The sequence below is a fragment of the Ischnura elegans genome, chromosome 1, assembly GCF_921293095.1.
Source record: "Ischnura elegans chromosome 1, ioIscEleg1.1, whole genome shotgun sequence".
Classification (NCBI taxonomy): domain Eukaryota; kingdom Metazoa; phylum Arthropoda; class Insecta; order Odonata; family Coenagrionidae; genus Ischnura; species Ischnura elegans.
The window spans coordinates 148,209,000-148,232,390 of NC_060246.1; the positions used below are offsets into that span (position 1 = coordinate 148,209,000).

The 23,391-nt window shown below is 37.2% G+C and overlaps 1 protein-coding gene and 1 long non-coding RNA gene across 2 annotated transcripts; one reads left to right on the plus strand and one right to left on the minus strand.

Moving 5' to 3' along the window:
* The first annotated feature begins 471 nt into the window (after positions 1-471).
* On the plus strand, positions 472-9,954 carry LOC124172023 (guanine nucleotide-binding protein G(o) subunit alpha-like). Its single transcript, XM_046551427.1, has 8 exons — positions 472-580; positions 705-857; positions 2,154-2,338; positions 2,436-2,596; positions 2,716-2,844; positions 3,949-4,063; positions 6,833-7,007; positions 8,452-9,954. Exons 2-8 carry the CDS (start codon positions 734-736, stop codon positions 8,640-8,642), a joined length of 1,080 nt encoding a protein of 359 aa, XP_046407383.1. The 5' UTR covers positions 472-580; positions 705-733; the 3' UTR covers positions 8,643-9,954.
* A 4,585-nt stretch (positions 9,955-14,539) lies between these two features.
* LOC124172031 lies at positions 14,540-15,345 on the minus strand. The gene is made up of 2 exons (XR_006868051.1): positions 15,247-15,345; positions 14,540-15,145 (listed from the first exon to the last, which is right to left on the minus strand). It is a non-coding gene; the product is annotated as an uncharacterized LOC124172031 (long non-coding RNA).
* Positions 15,346-23,391: the final 8,046 nt, after the last annotated feature.

Sequence of the window (23,391 nt, forward strand, 5' to 3'; positions counted from 1 at the left end):
TTTTTCATTTTTATTTATAAAAGTAAACATTGCGCGGATTGTTGTGATTGGGCCGATAACAGCTGCAGAAGCTATCAATTGATCGAGCAACTGACTGTCAATCAACAAACAAACTGAGAAGAAATTTATTTCCGAGGGAATGTGGAATGAAGTTCGTAGAAAAACACCCTTTTTGTTTTGCAGTATATTGTTGAATCAGCCTGAGGAACTCATCTTCTAGCTCTAAAGCGGGAAAGCACAATCTTCAGCTCAAGACTCCTATGCCTTTTCTTGGCCAACTATGGTTAATGACCAAATTTAGCACACTCCACAAGCATGTTTTCCACCATCGAAATGGCGCGATGATCCTTCCCTACACCCCCTGCCCCCACACGCTCTCCCAGTGCTTCACCCGCATAAAATCTTTGTTTGCCCGCTTCTTGAGCTTCCCTTTAAATGCATTGATGCATTGTATTGCGTCAACGCATTCTCAATAAGTTTCGGAAGTATGCGCCAGGTGGGGTAATCTGTGAGCGTCATCTGTGGACTTCTGTACCAGTGAGGCTGGGAATTTTTTTCACATGTGCGAAAGATTCAACAGGTGAGTTGCGTGGGACATTAAAATTTCGCTAATTGTATAGTTAAAGTGAAAATCAAACTACTATGAAATTGTGTTAAGTTTTTTAATTCTCCTGACTTTTGTCATTAAGAGTTTTATCCTTCAGTCTTTGCAGGTGTGCGTATACAAGATGGGATGGGTGGATGTCTGAGTTTAGACAGCGAAGAGGCCAAAGCCAGGAGAAGAAGTGAAGAAATTGATAGGCAGTTGGGAGAATTAGCTAAACAGGAAAGCAATGTCATCAAAATTCTGCTCTTGGGTAAGATTTTCCTTGATCCTCTTGCGGTTACCGTCGATATTCCCATTTATGGATCCTATGAATTCCTGTTGACGTGATTGTAATGGATGCTGTACTGAATTTTCTAGTTTGTCTGGCATAACTTACGGGCATGTTCATACCTTTTTCTTTGGTTAAAAACATTAACTTAATCTGGATGTATTCTTTGTGGTGAGAAGTTTTAATCTTGGTATCTCAACTGTCCTGGAAATAGAAGGCTTACGGTCGTTCGAGACCTTAAACCAGTTAGCATTTATATAAGAAACAGTTCTAGGGTTCATTTTATCATTCTCTATTATTCGTTTTTCTAGTCACCCGCGAATATTGATTTTTTTCATAAATCGGCCCACATTTGTATTTTTATATCACTGATATTTAGATTTGATCTACAGCTCTTAGACCAACACTCTATTTAAAACCCAAGTTCACAACTGTATTCTATCTCCGAACAAAATCTCCGTTTTTGAAAAGTGACATAAATCGGATGATAAGTTAGAGTAAAGAATCAGTGTTTGATGAGAAAATGATACTTGAAAATGTTTGAGTATACCAAAGTTGAAAAATGAGAAAAAAATACATGCAAGAATGCTTACCTTGCATTCCAATGTGAAATATGAACATAAAAAGATATATTAAATGATGATGGAATTGAAATTGATTTTTATACTATCCAGTAACTACTTTCTGGGTTTGCTATTACGTTTGTGACCATTACATAAGAAAATTTCTTTAACTTCTGACGGAAATTTAAGGTACTGAGAGGTGGAATCTTAGATATCTTTGGGCCTTTTCAATGAGGAAGTGCCATTCATGATGTTGTGTGATCACATGAGTGTGCTGTTGAGCACACAGAGATTTGTTAAAAATTGCTAAGAGTTGAAGCTGTATGTTTCATGTAGCAGTTGGAAGAATTCCATGATTGATTGAAGTATGTGCTGTGAATGTCAGGGAGCTATGGACGGAGCAGTTTGAAGTGTGTTAAAGCACCTATTAAAAATCAGTGTTCCATTGAAGTCTTATAATCACATTCAGTTACCGATTTTCATGTTTAAGGGGTACCTTAAGAATTTCTATCTAAATCCACTTGATTTCCTGGGTACGTATTTCAGACTGTTAGGGCACAATTTAGGCCTTGTGAAAAAGTGATTCAATCTTATGAGTTAAAGAAAAAATTCCATAGCTATAGTTTTTATTTGAGAGATATCATCATCTTTATTTTCCCTTTGTGTGTATGGTGTGATCATACAGAAATATTACTGTCATTTTATTGGGTTGTAGGTGCTGGGGAGAGTGGCAAAAGTACCTTGGTCAAGCAGATGAAAATTATTCATAGTGATGGATTCACGAAAGAAGAATTGCGGAGTTTTCGACCCACGGTACTGGATAATCTTCTTTCCTCCATGAAATATGTACTAAATGGAATGGGCTTATTACGCATTAATCTCCAGTCAGCAAAAAACAAGGTGAAATATGAAATTAGTAACCATGTTGAACCATATTATAAGTATTTTTCAATGAACTATGTCTAATTATTTTTATTGTGTACATTCTTACTCCTAGGCACATGCATTGACCGTCTTATCCAGTACAAGTTGTTTTGACAAAGAGTTCTACATGATTGCTGAAGTATCAGCTGCACTGCAAGCTCTGTGGCAAGATCGTGGAGTTCGGCTTGCAGTTGCTCGTGGCTATGAGTATGAACTGAATGACTCAGCCATTTAGTGAGTATCATAATCTGTAAGAATGTTCATATTCATTCCTTTTCCAGCTATCCTCCTAATGCGAAAACCTATACATTATATTTTTAGAATGTGCTTATGTTTCTTTCTATATTTTTTAGTTTATTTGAAAACATGGATCGTATCTGTGATGACAAGTATACACCTACTCCTACCGATGTTTTGAGAGCTAGAGTACGAACCAATGGAATCATCGAAACCCACTTCAAAATTAATGATGTAATTATAAGGTATGTCACGCAGTTATAACATTAACTATTTTGTGGGTAAGTGTGCACAAACCTAAAATGATGTGGAAAATTCCTGATAGGAAAACCATCTGCATTGACTGAGGTTTGAAACCAGACCTCCTGATGTAGTGAATGGAGGGAAAGAAGCAAGGTTTTCCTTCCTCAATTTTTTTTCAATACTCCCCTCCACATCTTTTCAATAGGTACATTACTTTCAAAATCATATGTTAGGAGCATCTCTCAGCCATTAAAAATGTCCAATGCTCTGTAGTGACCACACACTGTGGCCTGTTTTGTGGTGCACCATGTTATCATTCCCTTTTGGTATTTTATAAAATTTCCTTGCTAAGTTCCATATGATGTAGTTTCTGCTCCTTTATCAAATCAACAATAGTTGCACTGCAAAAGTTTGTCCTGACATGCCATTCAAAAGGGGAAGAATGTGCTCCTTCACCATGGGGAGAAATTTAGGGAGAAACTCTGGTACCCATGTCGAGAATCCGGAGTAAAACCTCTCTACTTCAAAGTCTTAACCCCAGAGCTGTCTCACCTCATAGAAAATGCACGTAAAAAAAACTTCCTGTTGCAAACCTCTAATTACGAAAATCCTGTACAATGAAGTCTACACTTGGGCCAAAAACAGGAAGAATGCACCTCTATTGCAAATTTTTTGGAATAAAACTATGTATTATTTTGTATCTTTGGTAATGTTTTCCTATGATATTGATGTAATAAAGGGGAAGTAGAACTGGAGCGGAGTATACTGCATTGTAACATTCATAACATGAAGTAAGAAAGGTGGTGTGGTAAATTGGTCATATTAAACTCATTTGGCTTGTGGAATATGTTAATTAAGTTAAAAGACTAGCTCAGAATTTGTATATTTGTATTATTTAAAATTTAGCTGCTTCTATAGAACAACTTGCTCTGCTGGATAAACCATAATTTGGAATACTAGTCTAGGATTGGCATATTTGAAACATATATTTTAGTGGCAGTGAAGGTTTAATATTTGAAGACGATGTTGTTATTCATTACAGCATATACATTGTTCATAATATTCTTAAAAGTTGTGGGTAAAATATTTTTCTGTTCTCTTTGCAGTATGTTTGATGTTGGTGGTCAGAGGTCTCAGCGTAGAAAGTGGATCTATTGTTTTGATGATGTACGAGCTGTCCTATTCGTTGTCTCTCTCAGTGGATATGATATGACCCTTGTGGTAAGATGGTGATTGTTGCTTTACTTAGCAGTCGGTGTTGATATTAGTCATAAGAGATTTTTGAAGTGGATACCATGTTATGTAACCACCATAAATGCTCATGAATTTCCTTTGATTGAGAACAAATTGGGTAGGAACTCGAGCGTCGTGTGGAGCAATTAATGCTAAGAATTAAATTTGCCTTAAAAATCAATGGGTGGTTTCCCATTTTTTTTATTGCCTGAATCGAAATATTATTACTTCTGGAGTACGTATTTTATACTTTTAGATTTTTAAATTATGATATCTATTTTTCGCGATTAAATGAAAAGTGAAAATTTTCAAGCATGCGAAAATGTGATGGCTAAGTATGAGTGCTGGGAAAAGCCCATGCGGCATCATTCTGGTTCTGGCTGCCGCTGTGTGAGGCCACCACCTTGGTTGGAGGCTATGAGCACCGCTACGATGCAGGCTGCTTGCTGTGCATCCAGACGATACACCATTTGAGAGGATGCCTTCAATGTTTCAAGCAAAAACTGTATTTCTCAAAGAAAAACTAAGTTTTCCCTCCACTCCAAATACATACACAGTATCTTAGATAACCGTGTTAAAATGGATCTTCCAAGATTTTAAATGCATTAACAAAAGTGGTGCACGTCTAGTTCATTATCAAAAATTTTACTACCATTGTTCACGATTGGTTCTGATATGTATGGAAGTGAATATGATGAGAAGAACTGTTAATTAAAGGAAATGTATTGTATTTTAACCATGGCAAAATATTGTGCTGGATGGATATTACATCGAAATGTATTCAATTCATTACAAATTTTCAATAGTATTCTGACGTGGTTTGGGGGTAGGGCTAGAAGCATATTGCCTTCTTTCAAAGAAAAAACAAAAATATCGACTTGTATTAAGAGACAAATGTTGAGTAACAAGAAATTCACAAGGCTCTAGCTGGCTCAGCTCCAAGTCGTAATTAATAATAATGGAATACGAAGGCTTATATCATGATTGAAACAATAATGCCATGCCATACGTATGGCTATATCAACTTTTGGTAGATTATCCAAACTCCCTTTAAAAAGGCCAAATTCTGAAGCCATTGAGCTTGCCATGGAAAACCTTTGTACAGCAGACTCCCGATTATCCGGCTGTGGTTTTTCCGTGTTGTGGCTTATCCGTGCATGAGTTTTACACTTCATCGATGTTTTCCACGATCTTCGTATAAAAAAAGGAAAAATGACACAAAAGCACCTGGAAATTTGCATTTAAATGCAAGGCTATACCAGACATTATTTCTATTAAGATTCGCTTCGTAAAATGGAATTATTTCATGTTCTTGCTGACAAGGAATGTTTCAAGTCTACTTGGAGGTCTGCTCTAGCAGTGCTGACGACGATCAGGCACGGGAAAAAATCTTGATTTATTTTTGAAGATTCTTCATTGTTTAATCAATCCTATATTAAGAAAAAGTTATTTACCATCTTTAATTGTATGTTTCATATCCCGAATTCGTAATTATTGCCATGATTGCAGATCGCAGTCGGGAAAAGAAAGCTCTTAATTGTTCTGGAAAGCATTCTAAAATAATGGAAAATGTGCATAAATGATATTTAATCATTTGATTTATGTGAATTACAAAAAATTATGTTCAAGAGAAAGTTGGGATTATTTGTGTTTTCCGATTATTTGTGCTGCCTCTCCCCATCAGTAGCCCAGATAATTGGGAGTATGATATATTTAGTAAAGTTAACTTTTCACGTCAATATTAATTGAAGGTACTCAATTGAAACACAATTAACAGTGAGAGTGCAACACTAGCAGCCTTCAAAAGATTTTAAATGAGCCAGTGCGAGAGAATCTGTAACGGTAAATGTATTATCACATAACGGTACACCCGGCACACTAATATCGTTATTCATTTTTATGTGCATTGCTTGTGATGCTTTCATGGGAAGAAATTCCGGAGTTGAAGAAAAGCTGAGCAGGTAGTGCTTGGCTCGAATAAGGCTTATTAATACCCTATCAAACGAAGGAAACTTTCTGACCATGGGAAATTTTAATAGGTGATTATTAAGAGACTTTTCCCTGATCTCTGTGCCTCGTGCATGCATTGGTAATCTCAGACGATGTAAAATTCCTGACTACTGGTGCAGAATCTAGGTGCCTGTGGCGCCACGTGGAGTGGCATCGTATGGATGCCAATCCGGACATTTTCAAATGGGGTTAAAATTGGCCATTAGCATTCGTCTACACTGGAATTTCTAAAACCAAATATTTTGTATATTATGAATACACTAATGGTGGGTAACGAATTGCAATCAATGCCATTCGCTTTCTTTGATGAAGGAAACTACCCTATTGGCTTGGCCTGGATCAATTTTAATATTAAGCTAAAGTAATTGCAGCACTGGGGCTAAGTAAGGTTTTGTTTTTACATCCTGTTGCAAGTTATTGGCTTCCTTCTGCTGCTAGAAAATTTAGTTTGCACTGGTTGAAAATTTTCTCATGTTTTAGTCAGTCTGTTATAACAAGTGCTGTTGAGAGAGTTAATACTGAAGTAGCATAAGTTGCCTTGAATGATGGAAAAGAATTTTGGATTTTGATTGTATGTCAAATTTTGAGGTAGTGAATGTGTGAATGTAATAATTAAATACTCATTCGTCTGTGTACTTACCTGCATAGGTGAATGAAAATATTTTGTATAGTGGTTGGAAATCTAATATTTCCCTTAGCAAGTCCTCTAACTTCTTGAGTCTTTTGAAAATTTTCTTTGTTTCACAGGAAGATCCAACTGTGAACCGACTGGAGGAAAGTTTAACTCTCTTTTCTCAAATAATCAACAATCGTTTCTTTCGTGAAGCATCATTTGTCCTCTTCCTGAATAAATTTGATCTATTTCGGGAAAAAATTCTGTATTCTGGAAGGCATCTGAGGCTGTATTTCCCGGATTATAAAGGTAAGATTGTAATACTTTATACAAAGAGATCATCACTGAAACTAGTTCTTTTCCACAAAGTACCTGTAGTAACTAGCCAAAAGTGATGAAATGTGGTTTCTCCATGTATGGTTTTACCACAGGTAGTGTGGTGGATAAGACTACCTGTGTGAAACCTTGCTAAAGGGTGTAGTTCACAGACCTATTTATCTCTATGATAAGCAAATGAAATGAATATGGAAATAAGGTTCAGTATGGTCCAAGTGTCTAAATTTATTGTTTTTGACAAAAAAATTATGAATGTGTGAATGGACTAATACAAGTTTTTAAACCATTACAAATGTATGAATTAAGTAATACACATGTTGAACAATTAGAATGAAAAAAACATGTCGGAGGGTGTCACATGCTGCAAGTTGGAGGAACTAGAACAAGGCAACCGCTTGGCGAGGTGAAAGGTTTGACAGCGGAAGTTGAGATAGAAAAGTGGCAGTGAAGAGTAAGAGCAAGCTCTCATAGTCTTTGAAGCAGCAATGCTCTGGAGAAGTTACAGATCTGGTCAGGGGAGTCATGTGACTAATGCAGTTTGTGTTTCTAGTACATCTTGTCTTCCTTGAGTTTGCTCATTAGAATATTGGTCTATTCCTTATTCTAGCTTGGAATCTTGGTGCTAATGAATTAGATCTCTCGATTTGTGGAATAATCGCATTAGTGGTACATACCGTGCTGAAGAAAATTAAGCGTCAGAAATACACTCATTGTGGGGACTCATTCTTTTTTGTATTTAGTGCATATTGCTAGTCTTGAAATTCTTTGGTGGTAAAACACTAATTATGGAGAAGAAATTGGGGAGCAGAAGGGCAGATGAGGGATTGGGGAGTGGAAGGGTGAACATTTCTGGTGATAAGGAGCTCTTGAAGTATTTCCCTTCCAAATCACCATACCACTTCCATTTGTAATTTTTTGTTGGAAAACTATTTCTTTGCTTAACATGCTTAAATACTGTCAGAAATAAATTGTTTGTTCTCATCCTCCTTAGACTCTGAGGAACTAAAACACACTGGTGCATAGACTTTCAAGTGCATTTTCTGCCTAATTTCGAGTCCTTATGAATAGAATACCAAGGTTTTATGAATATCCAATCCTGAGTCTGTATCAGAATTCCTCACAGTTGTGAAAAATGGACTCTCCACCATGCTGGGCAGCCTTAGTAAAATGGTAGACTGGTTTAAAATTGTGCATGTACATTTAAATGGGAATATTCATATCGCACTAGCCAATATGGATGAAATCAATTTCTTTTCATATACTGTGATGAAAAGATCAAGTAATGTGAGCTATATTTTATTTACCTCTCAGCATTTTTGTATTAAATGGGAAAATTTCAGTTATAATTATTGGATATTGTGTGAATATAAAATTTAAAACCATTCAACCCATTTTCAAGAATGTCATTGATTTTCAGGACCAGATTATGATGTGGACCGTGGGGCTTTATTTATTCAACATAAGTTTGCTGTCCGTAACCGCACCAGCTCGAAAGTACTGTATCCTCATTTCACTACTGCCACTGATACTTCAAACGTCCAGGTTGTATTCCAAGTTGTAGTTGATATGGTTATCAGAGAGAACTTGCGCCAAGTAACTCTGATTTGATCTCATTCCTGTGTTCATTACTTTTATGTTTGCTTGGTTTGGGGATTGATTTCTCTGACTAGCAAATTCATAGATCAGGCATGTATTCATTTCTTAATTATCAAGGTCTTTTCATAAAAGAATATACTGTTCTATTTGCATCAATGTCTATCGCATAACTTTATGCGTAGATATTGATATGCAAAGTACCGTTGTACCTCCCAGTAAACTGTAATAGTTACCATACAAATAGGTTTGCTGTGGCTTCATCATGTTTTGTAAACATTGCACTATGAGGTATATTTTATACTTTTGATGAGAGATTCATTTTAGTTGCCTGAGCCATTGCCATCTATTGTGGAAAAGAGAGTATCAATGAAAATTGTGCTTCATCAATTCCAATTGCCATGAAACACACTTATGATCAGTTTTGGTCTAGCAAAAAATGTCGTTAAGTTAAGAGTTGTCTTAAAATTTAGAGTGGAAAATTATTTTGCTGGGAATCAAATACTGCGTGTAAGCTGGAGATAGTAATAAGTAACAGTTGTCCCTAAACAGAGTTTCTACTGTGCCTATTCCTCCTCCAAAAAACTAAGGAAACTAATGTAAATATTATAGAGATATTTACCATTCTCTTTTATGCTTTCGTGGAATGTGAACCCCTCAGCAGTCTGTTGTGCCTTGAGCAGCTGTGTGCCTTGTGATTCTGATTGTGATAACTAGAAGTAACTATTCATTTAGGAATTTATATTTTTGTTCTCATTAATTATGGAAGTTGCCATTTATAAAATTCATCGGAATTCTCTTTCATGAGCTGTTTGCATTGCCTTGATATTATTTCATTTCATCTAGTATTATTTGTCTTGTGTGAATCATAGAGAGGTCCTGAATTAATGTCAGCATGGAACTGTTATACTGTCTGTTGTATTTTTGATTGTGAAGTAAAGGCAAAGTTTTGCTAAGGAAAAATCTATCCTTGATCTTAATACCATAAGTTATGTCATTTTAATAGATATGTACTTATTTAACTGAGACGTTAAAAGTAACCTTTTTAGGGCTCTCTGCACCTGAGTAGAGGCAGAAACTTTGTAAAGTCCATGCTGACAATAATTCAGTTGTCCCCTCATCAGCCAATTGGTGTTGAAACGCATTTATACTTAAATGATTGTACATAGATGCTTCATTGAGTGACCTTATACACTTATGTTATTGTCTGTAGGGTTTGGAGTTAATAGATCTCATTTGCATCAAATGCAAAATTTTTGTTAATTTGTGTTTACATTTTGTTCTTGATGTTTAATTTGGAGGATCTTATTAAAATTAAGTCTGTGATAACTGTGGAATTCATTTGAATGAATATAAATATGAACTATTTTTGTAACTCATGTGTAGATTCATTTCAAGACTGTTGAAATAATGTGATAGTTTTGTATTTTAACTGTTTGACAAAACAGTAATTAGACTATTTAAAAAAAATGCATTTATTTAGTAAGTTTGATGAAGTCATTTGCATGAATTAAATATGCATACTGTAATTGTGTAAGAAATAGATTTTTAAATATTAGAATTTATTATAAAATACTAAATACAGCCTGCACTCCATAGCATCTTTTACAGGAGTTTATTTTGCTTTTTCTTCAATTCGTTTCTAATCTCCAAGGGCTAGTGCCATAAATTTATGTACTGTATTTTAACGATTATTTTAGGCTTACAGTTGAGCCTCCCACCAACTCTGATATTACAATGTTGAAGCTTAAATTTATGTATGAAATGGTCCGTGTCTCAATCGTATTGTGGGAAAGTGTGGAAAATGAGCAGGAGTACCAAGTTCATGAGCCTATTATTTTTTGTCATTGGTTGCATTGAAATTATGAATTAACTTATGCCATGATGTGGTACATTGCTTAACTACTGCATTGAAATACTTTCAGACATATTTTAAAATTATTTTTCATATACAGTGAGTCCTCGTTTAACGTCACTTACCATTCCTGAAAAATGTGACGATAAACGAAATGACGTTAATCGAAGCACAATATCCCATAAAAAACAATGTAAAAAGTGAATATCAGCTCCTAGACCTCACAATTCCTACGCGAAAAAATTTTAGCGTATCATATTTGGGCCATTTCTTACGATGGGAATGCCAAACTATGGCATAAACACGAGTCCCTGTCTTCATTGACGGCAATACCAGCAGCGACGTAACATCCTTCTCCATTTTTTTATCTTCCCGCATTTGTTTTTTCGGCTTCGCTATGGTGGTCACCTAGGCATCATCATCGCTGAAACATCGTCGCAGTTACAGGAACCAAGATTAATTGAGAACACGGCGAAAAAGTGACGACAAATACTCCCGAGTTCTACACGGAAAAATTCCTAGAAATCACTTTTCAGGTTCCAGAAAAACGTTATGTCAAGTAAAATTTGCTAAAACTTTACTTGACATTTACGCACTTAACATTTGCGCACCTACCTAAGAATTCATTTTGCAGAAAATTTGCTATGAACGTAATCGAAATTGACCATAAACACACCGTTTTACACTTCGTTTAGACTGACTGTATTACCGCCCACAAAACGAACAACCTGCAACGCCCGCCGCTTCGCATTTTTTCTCGCGCGAAATTTAAAAGACCTGACCAGACCTGACGTTATCGCGAAGCAAAGGTGCGATAAACGAATGACGGTCTCAAAATTTTCGTGACGTTATCGCGAAATGACGTTAAACGGGGTGACGTAGAACGAGGACTCACTGTATTATTATCAATAGTTCATTATGATAACTTCCGGCTACATCAGTAGAATTTCAATGATGATTTATTGTGTGATATTTATTTGGGACTAACTTCCATGACATGTGGCTTCGTTCATAGTAAAATAGCTTAGTTAAAGTCTAAACTTAATATTAAGGAATTGGACTGTCTTCTAGCACACTGTGTTATTTTCAAGGATAGATTCAGTTTCTCCTGAATTATTCAAACCAAGTCAAATTTCGTTGTAAATTTAGCTACAAATGTCTACTTGGTAATGAAAGTAGCATTTGCTTCCATGGGGCATGGAGAAATATCATTGAAGTGCTATTCTTAGTTTGCATTATATTACTTTTAGTTGGTAGTGGTGGTTAGATTACCAAAATAGGTGTTTGACCTAGGAAAAACTGCAGTTTATCATAGAGCCCGTAAAATATTTTTAGGAAATCTTACTATTAGTCTGTTAAGACTGAAATATGTTCGTCCAGGCGTAGGTCATGGTGTTCCTAAGAGGAGGCGTGGCTTACTGGTTGCCCACCATATTGTCCTTGGGGCATGACTCACCCATGAGCCACTCAGTGCATAGCAGGCACGTAGCTAGGGGGAGGAGTTTTCGGGCCTTCAGCCACCCTGAATTTATTCCCCCTTGTGGTGTATACCCTCAAAACGTCTGCAGAGGAGACCAGCGGCTCTCCATTCCTCCTCTAACTTTCCATTTTTCGATAGTGTTACATTTTGTATCATCTGTCATTAACCAATGATGAATTTCACTTCGAGAACTATACAAAATATATAGCTGACTATTGAAATGTATGGTCTTCTCATGGGTGTGAATTGACAACTAAGTATCAGTGCAGGCAGACCTCATACCAACCAAGCCCCTCCCGCAGCATATTTCTGACTTTGGGCCTGGTATTTAGTACACACTTAAATTATTTGGAGATATTTGAAAGCGGCCATTTGATGATAAGGCAAATTAAGTGATTAGGGGTTACATTCATAATCAATCGGTTATCAAGAGTTTTTATTTCAAAGTTTCTTGCTGGAATCTAGGTAGGATTCCTCATCTTGCTTGGTTATAATTCCTGGGCTCGGCTAGTAATATTTTCTCCTTTTAGAATTACTTGTGCAATATTTTACCTAGGTGATGTGTGTATGATCCTCATGAATAAAACAACCAATCACTGATAAACATTTTGTAATATTTAAGGGAGAAGATAAGTATTACTTGACCAAGTAATTAATGAACCGTAATACATACACATTGTGTGGAAAAATGCTATTTTTAAAGAACCTTAGGAGGCCATTGATAATTCAATAGTTTTACTTTTCAAAGACAATACAGTAAACTCTTGATTTTACGAAGTCAGTGGGACCGGAAAATTGGCACTTCGTAAAATCGAGTTTCGTAAACTCAAACCTTTTTCATAAATCACGAAAAAAATGTTCGCTTTTGTTTCTTCCACCGTTTTTTGTCTTTAGTGGTCTTATTTAAATGTTTTCGGTGGTTATTCTTGGTATAATTCATAGAAAAGGCTTTTTGTTATCGATTTATGATGTGAAAAATCGTTAAATAATTATACCACCATAAAATTCCCATTTCTTGTTCATACTTCAACATCAACGATTGCTTAAGAAATTCCCGACCAGTTTAGAAAACGTAATCAAATAATGAATTGCAATGTTTATTATAAGAATTTAATGTTATAAATTTGTGGTTAGGAGCAAATAGCAACTATTAAGTATGCTAAAGATAGATATTTGTTTCTGACACCCACGGAATTTTAGCGGCAGCCGGCCTAACCGCCATTTATGTCGCCCTCTATCGCTCAGTGACGAGAAAAAAGAAAACAAGGGTCTTAGCCCGTTTCCAAAATAACCTTCGTAAGTTAATATTTCGAGTTACTTCGTATTTTCAGCAGAATGTCCTCTATTTTCACTGAGATTCCTTTACATTCATAAATAACGTAGGATGTGATTATCTTCTGGCGAATATTTGAAGTAAATTCTGTTTGAGTTCTCCGTCCGACGACTGTGTTCCATCATATTCGCAGACGTTGCCATAAAAGACTTAATTCTTCATTAGGACCATATTCTTCATACCAGGTGTGGTGACCTGTTCATATAGTATGTTTCTCTCCTTTCATGCCGACAGGAGCAAGGTTCCAACCGGAAAACGACAGGAGAAACATCTTACAGTATCGGAGAAATAGAGAGAGAAATGTGATCCACAAGGATTGTTTTCCTACAAGAGACGTTTTATCATTTCTCAACGTGGTCAAGTATGTATTGGTTCACTTGCGTGAATTCCCAAAAATGATACGCAAAAACCTATACCTTCACCTCATTTAGTTTTCGTGTTTCTTTTTCCGCCGTATTGAAAGTTATGCAAAGGATCATTGACAAAGAGCAAAGATTTTCTTTAGTTTTAGCAGTAAAAAATAGGCGTGCCATAATCGTAAATAAATATAGAGTGGAAAGCGCAAAGAAAATAATTAAATTTCAATTTTAAAGTCAGCAGAGAAGAAGAGAGACAATTTTATAAGCACGGCACCATTTCCCTGACAATGGAAGATACTTCTCCAGCCTCTCTCCGGTTAAAAACTTACCCCTGTTGCCGGTAAATATGAACCATGCCTGGGAATGTTCTCCACAGTCGGAGAACATTCCCAGTGGGTGGGGTGAATAAGAGTGGGATGGGGATTGCCTGAGGAAAAAAGTGTGGTCAGCATAAGGAGTGGTGAAGGGGGCAGGAGAAAGAAGGGTGGGGAAAGGTCCTTCAGCTCTGCCTCAGACTACGTTTGGGGGCCGTATTTTGTTACGACGCACGCAAGCTCCGTGACCTTAGGAAGGGAGTGAATGGGGAAGGAGGGGTTTGGGATGCGTAAGATGGGTGTCAGCAAGATCAGCCAAAGGCGGCAGGAGGGAGTAAACAAAGGCTTTGGAAAGAAAGAACTCTCAGCATGGGAGAACGGGGAAGCGCGTGAGAATAAAGTTCATGGTCAGACTTGGAAGTGCGTCTTCATTACGAGAAGCCTGAAATATAAATTGGCGGTAAATAGAGCCCAATACTTAAGATATTTAAGTTGTTTATTCACAAAGGCCAATATATACATGAAAAGATATTACCAAAAAAAAAAATCCGTTTTTTTTTTGCTTTTTTCCCTTCTCCATCTCCGCTTCCACCATGGTTTCTAACTTGCATAAGTGGTAATTAAATTGGGGGTCCAAATCGTTAGCCAGATCAAAATGTCTTAATGTTTGGAAGGCAGCGTATACTTCTTTTTTATTAGGTGGAATTACTTCCTCACTTTCATCATCTTCGTCACTGCTATTCTGACTAGTCCCGGCCGCTGCTTCTTCCGACACAGGCACCGGCGTCGAATCGTCGCAAGCCTGGAGATCATCATCTAGCGCAATATAATCGCTTGATGTTGCGCGCTGTGCTCCTCCTGCTGTTTCCAAATATTTTTTTTAAATCTTCTTTTAAGCCACTAATCTCCTCCGCGATTTCATCTGCCGCAGCTTCCTGAAGGTATAACGTAACGATTCAACCAGAGCCGTGATATTAAAGCAGTAAAATTACTATTAGGTTGGTTGTATCAAATACCAACCTTGGGAACATCCTCATGATGCGCTATCGGAGGGAATCGGCCGATTTCCAGCAATTTGCGATGGTAGTGGAGGAAATCTCTCTCCAGGACTCGGCTATGGCACGGATTGCATGTATCAACGTCCATTTCGGGATGTTATTCATTTCTGTTCCCATTTCTAAAAGTAGCAAATAGATTTGAAAGAATGATAATCATGAATAAAAATATCTAAATCGATATCCAAACGCACATGAGCAAAATAGATGAATGTATGCATACCGATCCATTGCAAGTAATACCGCACAAGCTTCTTCCGGTACAGGACTTTAAAATTCTGGATAATGCCTTGGTCCAAGGGCTGGGACTTGCTAGTCGAGTTCAGGGGTAAAAAGAGGACTCGAACATTAGCCAATTTTAGATCTTCCACGTATTTATGGACGGTGGCATTATCCATTATTAAAACAATTATGCGGTTCTCTCCAGCAATTTTTCTCTGTAGACGTATAACCGTTTGCTGGAAAATTTCTCGGGTCATTCAGCTGTTTTTATTTGCATGGTAAAAAACTGGGAGGGCTTCCAATTTTGCACGTTTTAAGCACCGTGGCCTTTCAAATTTCCCAATGACAACGGGCTTGATTTTGTCCGTGCCCGTTTGGTTGACGCACAGCCCCACAGTAACACGCACTTTACTCTTTTTCCCCCTATGGCACCTTTGCCCTTTGAAACCCAGGGTTGCGTCAGGTAATGCATTAAAAAATAGCCCAGTTTCATCAAAATTGTAGCGATCTCTGGGACTATATTCTTGAAGTATATCATCGTTATCGATGTGCCATTTATCAATAATTTCAGTATTAGCAGAGCCTTCTTCCCCACTTATCTTCAGATACAATGTTGAATCTTGATTTAAAATTAGTCATCCACCCACTAGAACATTTAAAATCGTCAATTTTCTTTTGCAAGGCTATGTATTCGGCCTTTTCTTGTAATATCGGTCCACTAATTGGAAGATTTTGCTCATGGCACTTACAAAAGAAAGTGTATAGCTCCTCTTCAACCTCCGTGAACTTGGCGCAGCTCAGATATTTCCTTTTCAGCGAAACACCCGACCCGACTTTTTCTTGTAGTTTGCCGCTGTTTGCTAGAATTGTCGACAAAGTCGACAGTGGGATTCCAAACTTTTCTGCTATCTCACTTTTAGTTAATCTCTTCGCCTCCACCTCTTCAATAATTTTCATTTTTATTTCTAAAGGTAATACTCTTCTTTTTCGTTTTAGCTGTGAAGGCTCCATATTCCCAAATTTCAAACACACTCGCAAAGAAAACGTTACTATTGTAGATCCAGAGAAGCACTGATTTTTGCTTACGCACTCGCAAGGCACAGACTGAAGCCCTTCGCACCCTCGTGAATTTAGCACAAGCCCACCCCGTACGATTCAGCGCTTTCAGGACGAAAGACAGCCAGCTCCCTTGTGGATAGATACCAATGTGCTTGGGCAAAAACTTAATGCACAGAATCATCAAATCCCCATTCGAATTAGCAATAGAGGAGCCATTTCTCCCTCAATATAGGCTCGTGTATAAAATATGATATCATCAGCGATATCCTTACTACTTCTCCCCATCTCTCGTCGCTGACAACCACAGTACTTTCCCCGACCTCCCCCCCTCCGAAATATAACGTTAGCGTCTAAAATGAAATATATTTCCTCTGTCATCGAGCGCATTTATTCTCTTCCTTCCTCATATTTCCAACTGTTGATGAGAAAAGTGTTGTCACGAGGTTATTATTATATATTATTAACCCGCAAGAACGTTTTAATTTGAATATTTTTCTGGACTTGTGACATATTCGTGGTATGATTCAATTACGTAGGGTTTAAGTAGGAGTGTAAGAAATACCCTGAGTGACCTTCCTGACATGTTAGACTACGAATTATTGTCGATGCTATGTTTACGAACAGGCACGTAAATAGGGGCATAATGTCAGCCGCGATATTTTTACTGAACTCCTACTTCCCCTAAATTCCCACAGTGAGGTTTTTGGCGACCCATTCCTCTCCAAAGTTGCATTATCATTTACGATTTCGCACTTGTGATGGACCACAGTCGGAAGCGCTGATTTTTTAGCTACTTACGCCGGCGTAACTAGTTTTGTTGACAAATTTTTCGCCCTAGTTCGTATAAACGAATGCCATTTGCTCCTAGGGACCGAGCCGAGGTTCGTAAATTCAAAAAATTTCGTATAATCGAAACTTCGTAAAATCGAATAGCGCCATGTATTTAGCATAGGCTTTTCGCCGGGACCGCAATATCACTTCGTATAATCGAAAACTTCGTAAAATACTGCTTCGTAAAATCAAGAGTTTACTGTAGCTTTATCATTTATAATGCCTCTCTTGGTTGATTTATTTTGTGCGCTGTGAAAATTATAATTTAAAGCAAGTGCTTTGATGCTGATTATTCTTGTCATGCTTATCTCTCATCATTAAAGGGAAACACAGAAGACTCCCGACTATCTGGCTGCGGTTTATCTGTGTTGCGGATTATCCGTACATGAGTTCACACCCCTTCGATGTTCTCCGCGATCTTTTTAAAAGTTGAAATCGGATGCAAAGAAACCAGGACAGTTACATTTTAATGCCCAGCTACACAGGGCTCATTATTTCCATTAGAATCCCCTTAGTGAAATGGAATTCTTATATTTATTTGCTGACAAGGGAATGTTTCATGTTTACTAGGGCATGTGCTCAAGTGTTGCTAACAGCGATAAACAGCGGGAAAACAAAACTGTTGATTAATTTTAGAAGATTCTCACTGGTAATCTATCATAGTACTTGCAGAAAAATGTCATCTATGATCTTCAATTGTATATTTCATATCGAAAATACACAATTAATTCCGTGGCCTCGCATGCAGTTGAATGCGGCCCAATGGAACCGGAGAATTCATCACACTCGGGCATATGTATGCCGTGACTAGTCAAGGTCAAACTGGGGAGAAAGGGAATAGTAGAAGTGAAGGCAGCAGGAGAAGTGGAAATAGAGGTAGCATGAATCATAGACTTTTGACAATTTCCCATAATTCCTCGTTTCCTATAGCCACTGCTGCGTGATGGCTAGATCGTGCACCCGTTGCTCTCACAGGAGGTCCGTGTTCCTGTTTTCCTAGCATTGTGGTGCGTGATCGTGCTCAGTGATCACGGATCTGCATCCCGCGGCAGTTGCATCCTAGGCAATTTGTGCGAGAGACAACCATGCGGCATACTGCCCGACAGTGTAGTTTCAGACGTCCCGCAGTGGTTTTGAAGCATTCGTGCTAACCAATTTTCAGAATAAGTGATCTCGCAGCCACGGGTGTGTGGTTTTCAGAAACCAGGTAGTACGTGGAGCAGTAGTTATACAAGTACACTGTCACGTTATCGGCGCTAAATAGATCGCTGCAAGAAAAGAAAGCACTTAATGATTCTGGAAAGCAATCTAAAATAACAGACAATGTGCATAAATGATATTAGATCGTTTCATTTATGTAAATCATGAAAATTAAGTGAAAGTTTGGATTTTTCGTGCTTTCTGATTATTCGTGCCCCCTCTCCCCATCATTAGCTTCTATAATCGGGAGTTTGCTGTACTCAAGTTTTTCATTTTTTGAAAAGATATGAAGACAATTGTCCCGGATATAGTATTTTCTTCTTTTGTTAAAAAAGTGTGTGTAAAAATTGTATTAGTTCTTAAATTAAGAAACCATTAGAATCTCTGACATTATTAGATCATTAGAATATTTGCTTTGCTAACCACTCTTGTATACATATTATTTATAGGTAATACTAGATAAATTTGCTTGAAAATTATTGAGTGCCATCCATTTTAATGTGAATTGCAATAAAGCTTATGATTGAGGTGATGGTAAAAATCAATGATATTTCAGTGGCAATTGTTGATGGAAATGGATTTTACCATTACCTCCTCATTTTTTGCATCTTCTAGATGTGCTGCCATTTCAGCTTTAGATAGCTTTAAAAATTAATGTGATGATTAAAAATCAATGAGGCTATTTTAATACTGTGCTTTTTAGTTATTAGAGGAAATGAGGTGGCAGGTTTGTGGCAAATTTGTAAGTTTTTTTTTATAATTTCTATTTATGTTTTAATGAAAGATATTGGATTTGGAGTGGAATGAACTCATGTTATAGTATGTTAGTTGTTGAAATATGTTGCCTTTATTAATACATTTTATCATTTGGTCTTGTATTCCTGAGTGTCATGTTGCCATAATTTTTGTAAGGACGCTGAATTAAAGAAACTATATTTCTCATTATTTGATACAAAAATATATTGATTTATTTATTTATCCTTGTAATAATAGAACTTAAGATACACATATTATGTAGTTGCTTTCCCTGACAAACAGGCCTTTATGAAATGAAAAATTATCATGAATTAGGTTAAAATTTTAATATGTTGTCTTCAATAGTGAAGCTCCAAACTAACTTTAGGCTTGAACCACTGTGTGAATGTTTAGTTTCATAACTGTGGCATCACTGCTAATTCAGACTAACATGATGGTGGCATCAATTTTAAGTGATCGTATTTGCTCCAATTTTTATTGGGTTGTATTTCCATGACTTTGCTACTTGAAAGTTTTTAGTCAAGTTTTCGAAGTTCACATCAGTTGAAAAGGGAAGCATTTCAATGACAATAGGCATTGGACATCCTAGGAATGTGACATGCCCCTTTTTAGCAGAGTTAGGGGTCCACCTTCTTCTACATCAGTATGCCTTGTAAATCTATCAAAGTTGAAGATTATATCTAGGTGTCTGATTTTCATTTTCATGAATCTGCTGAAGCTCTTTTGTCTGCATGTTTTCTGCGATAGCTTTCCTTTTGATAGACTTCTGAGTTCTGTTTTAAAAATTCGTAGCACAGAGGTGTATTTTGTTCACATAATCGTTTCCTCTTGTTAAAAAGGTATGTTCTGAATCCTTCTACATGTATTATACTTGTTTGCTTGAGTAAAAAATTGATGAAATTATGATTTTTGTTTGTCTTTTTTGTCATTTTTCTGTATTTTTTAAAGTAAATACTAGATGTTGAAAATATTTATCTCAATAATTTATGAGGAATTTTCTGTGTATGTATGTATATGCTTGGCCATCTGTTTTGGACTTATTTTGAGACGAAAAAAAGCTTTTTTTATTTATTATTTGTTTCTTGTTTGATTATGTTCCTTCTCCTCTTTTTTATGTTCTTTGAGAATTGTGATGGAGTTAGTAGAGATTTTCCATTGTGCCTCAGTAAAAGGTTTTGGCTGGCTGATGTAAATGCAATTGCAAGAATTGTGACAGGAGTTTTGGAGGTTTCATATCAGCTGATTCTGAGTGGATATGAAGGAGGATTTTGGACACCACCATAGGGGTTCCTGAGAGAATTTCAAGAGGTTTTCTGTTGTTCCTCATCGAAAGGTGTAGTCTAGTAGTTCTAAGTGCTACCTCCAAAGAAATTCAAGTAAGCAATTCTGGGATCAATCTTCTCTACAGTGTGCTTCTCAGCACTGCAATAGTTTTCTCTAATGTTTTGCCTCAAATTTGTAGGCACCTTCTAGAAGATTTCAAGGAAAAATCATTTTGTAATCTTCTTGAAAATCTGATGAGCTTTTCTTATTTACTCAAAATTTTCATTTGGGTGTTAGGTACGATATATTGCTGAATTGTTTGATATATGTCAAAAATTCTCATCACGGATGCTATTTTAGATTATTAGTCCACATTATTTTTATGGAATGGATTTTTTAAGTGTATTGTTCCGCCACTATCTTTCTGAATCAAAATTTTGGGAGTAGAATTAACTTAATTTATCTTTAATTCCACTTCTGTAATAGAAGGTATCCACTGCTTAGTATAGAATGTCTTGGAATACTGCTTAGGCTTCCCACTGGGTAGGTAATTGTGAACAATTCTGCTTACATTTCAAGAACTTAGCCACTTCCCATCTAAAGGGTTGAAAATCAACCCAGAAGATAGGAACTGACTCGATTTTTGAAACATCATCAGCAATGCCTACAATTACCCAGTGGGAAACCTGAGTAGCATTCCAAGATGCTGTATGCCAGGAAAACATGCATACTAAATCCATGGAATGTGATGACTACAGGACTGTTAGCTTAGTTTCATATGTGGTTAAAGTAGTGCTGGGGTTACAAATAGACTGCTGGAGGTGAGAGGCAGTGAGGCTACGTGGGTGATAGTTTGTATTTAGGAAAGGAAAGTCAGCCTGGTGTGTGATACAGCAATGTGGACTGAAGCAGAAAGGAAGGCATAGTAAAATCAGCATGTTTGCCTGCTTTTTTATCCAAAGAAAAATATTTTTATGAAGCTTATTAGGTGAAGCTAATGACCATTCTTTAGAGGATAGGTATAAATGGTAGGGGTGGAGAACTCATTATTAATTTATGCATGACACAGATTGCACAAGTTGGTCTAAACACCTAATATAATGAAATACACCCATGAGCCACCTCAGTCAGGATACAGCAGAAGTCTAATATCATCTACGTGCCCAGGAGATGGACCATTGAGCTGGCAAAAGACTTGACAGGCACTGGTGGATGCAATAAAGAACAGTGGGAAGACAATGAATACAATGCTAAGATTAATTGAAAGAAGATAAACCATGAGGTTTCAAAAGCTATGAGAGTACCTACAGAACATAAGGCTCAGCTTTGAAGTTGATGGTCTTATACTTTGAATGTGAACTCATGATAATTTATGTTTTAAGTACAAAGTTGAAATAGAAGAAAATAATTAGCAATTGTATGCAAGTGGATTGTAGGAAGTACATAAGGCCCCTGCTTTGCAATTGGTTCGATGCGTTTGGCTTACGAAGCTGATTTTTCGAGCACCTTTTAAAATTTCACAATTTTATTTCCACTTGCACCATATGTCATCCACTGTGTAGTTCTTGGAATGTTCAGTCAATTAAGCATACTTTTTAATATAGCAACATTTACATGTGCTGATGCTCATTAAATTGATTCCTCTTCCAGAAATAATGCTGATTCTACGTGCGATAGAATCCAATTAACAATTTTTCACCCAGAACAGATTAATATCAGAATGCAATGGTCCAGTAACGGATACAGAAAAAACTAAAGGCGGGGGCGCAAAAGATATTTTGAGCTACCTTTACTTTTATCATAATGAAAAATAATCAAATGACATGCAAAGTTAAAGATAGCCTATAAAAGACGATTCTATCTTACGCTGTAAAAAAGTTACAATTGTGGTTCTGCAATGTTCGGCAATGTGGTCAGCCCTGCAAGGTGGGGCGCGTGCCCCTTGCGATGTATCCACCACTACAATGGTCTACTGTACAAACAAACGGTTGGGAAGTCACGTCAAAACCTAAAATTTTCTTCATTTCAGGGGTGGGGTCAGAGGTCTACAGCAAATGCAAAATCCAAACTGTCCCCGTGGCAGTGGTGTCATGGTACCGGAACGCTTTTCTAGCACTGGTTTACGAAAGACATAATAGTCAAATAGCACTTATATCAATTTTGTTGCTTCAAAATTTCTAATTTATACAGTCAAAGCTAAAACAAAACGAAATTAAATAATAATTTGCAATAAAAAAACGCATTAATATTTCATTTATAAAATGGTTAAGGAAAGTGCGATCTGGCACTGCTAATTTTGCCATTTTGTCACTGCTAGGAGGTAACTGGATAAAGATGGTGACTGTTCACATTTCTAGCTGGCACTCAGCTCCCTGCTTTAAACAACCCCTTCAGAAAATAGTGTGGGGGCAGCAGCAGGTATAAGGGTCGAAAGGGGGTTTTTCCAAGAGTGGATGCTATTCTGTCCATGGAATGCTTGGCAGTCATACAGTTGGCCACCAGTTTACTAGCATTCAGTCTCCGAGGCAGTCTGATTGTGAGACCTTCCAGTGATCTGATTGTGAGACCTTCCAGTGGGAGTTTAGGGCTAGCTGGGATAACTCTATGAATGCAATGAATGACATAGGAATGATGGCTAATGTGCCAATGCCCATCTAGTGATTGCTACAAACTTGCGTCCATGATTTCTCGCCATGGGGCTCGAAGACTCATTTATAACATAAGACGAGGGCAGTTTTTTTTTCAACTTCTGGTTGCTCAGAAAGAACACCATACAAGCGACCGGCAGGTTCTGTGCTGGTAGGCCAATCGCGCGTCCTCCATACCACACCCTCATGTCACCGTGAGTTGTTAGCCTAAGGTTAGTAGCAATCTCATTAACTACACTGCCTCAATTGATTCTCCCACCAAGTGTGTACTGCGGAGAGAGAGCCAGAAAACTCGCCAATTGGCTTCAGCTTTGATATGTCTTGACCTTTATGCCGATAAAAGAGAATTTTTCGTTAATGCACTGTGGCTAGAGTGTGAAACATTACGT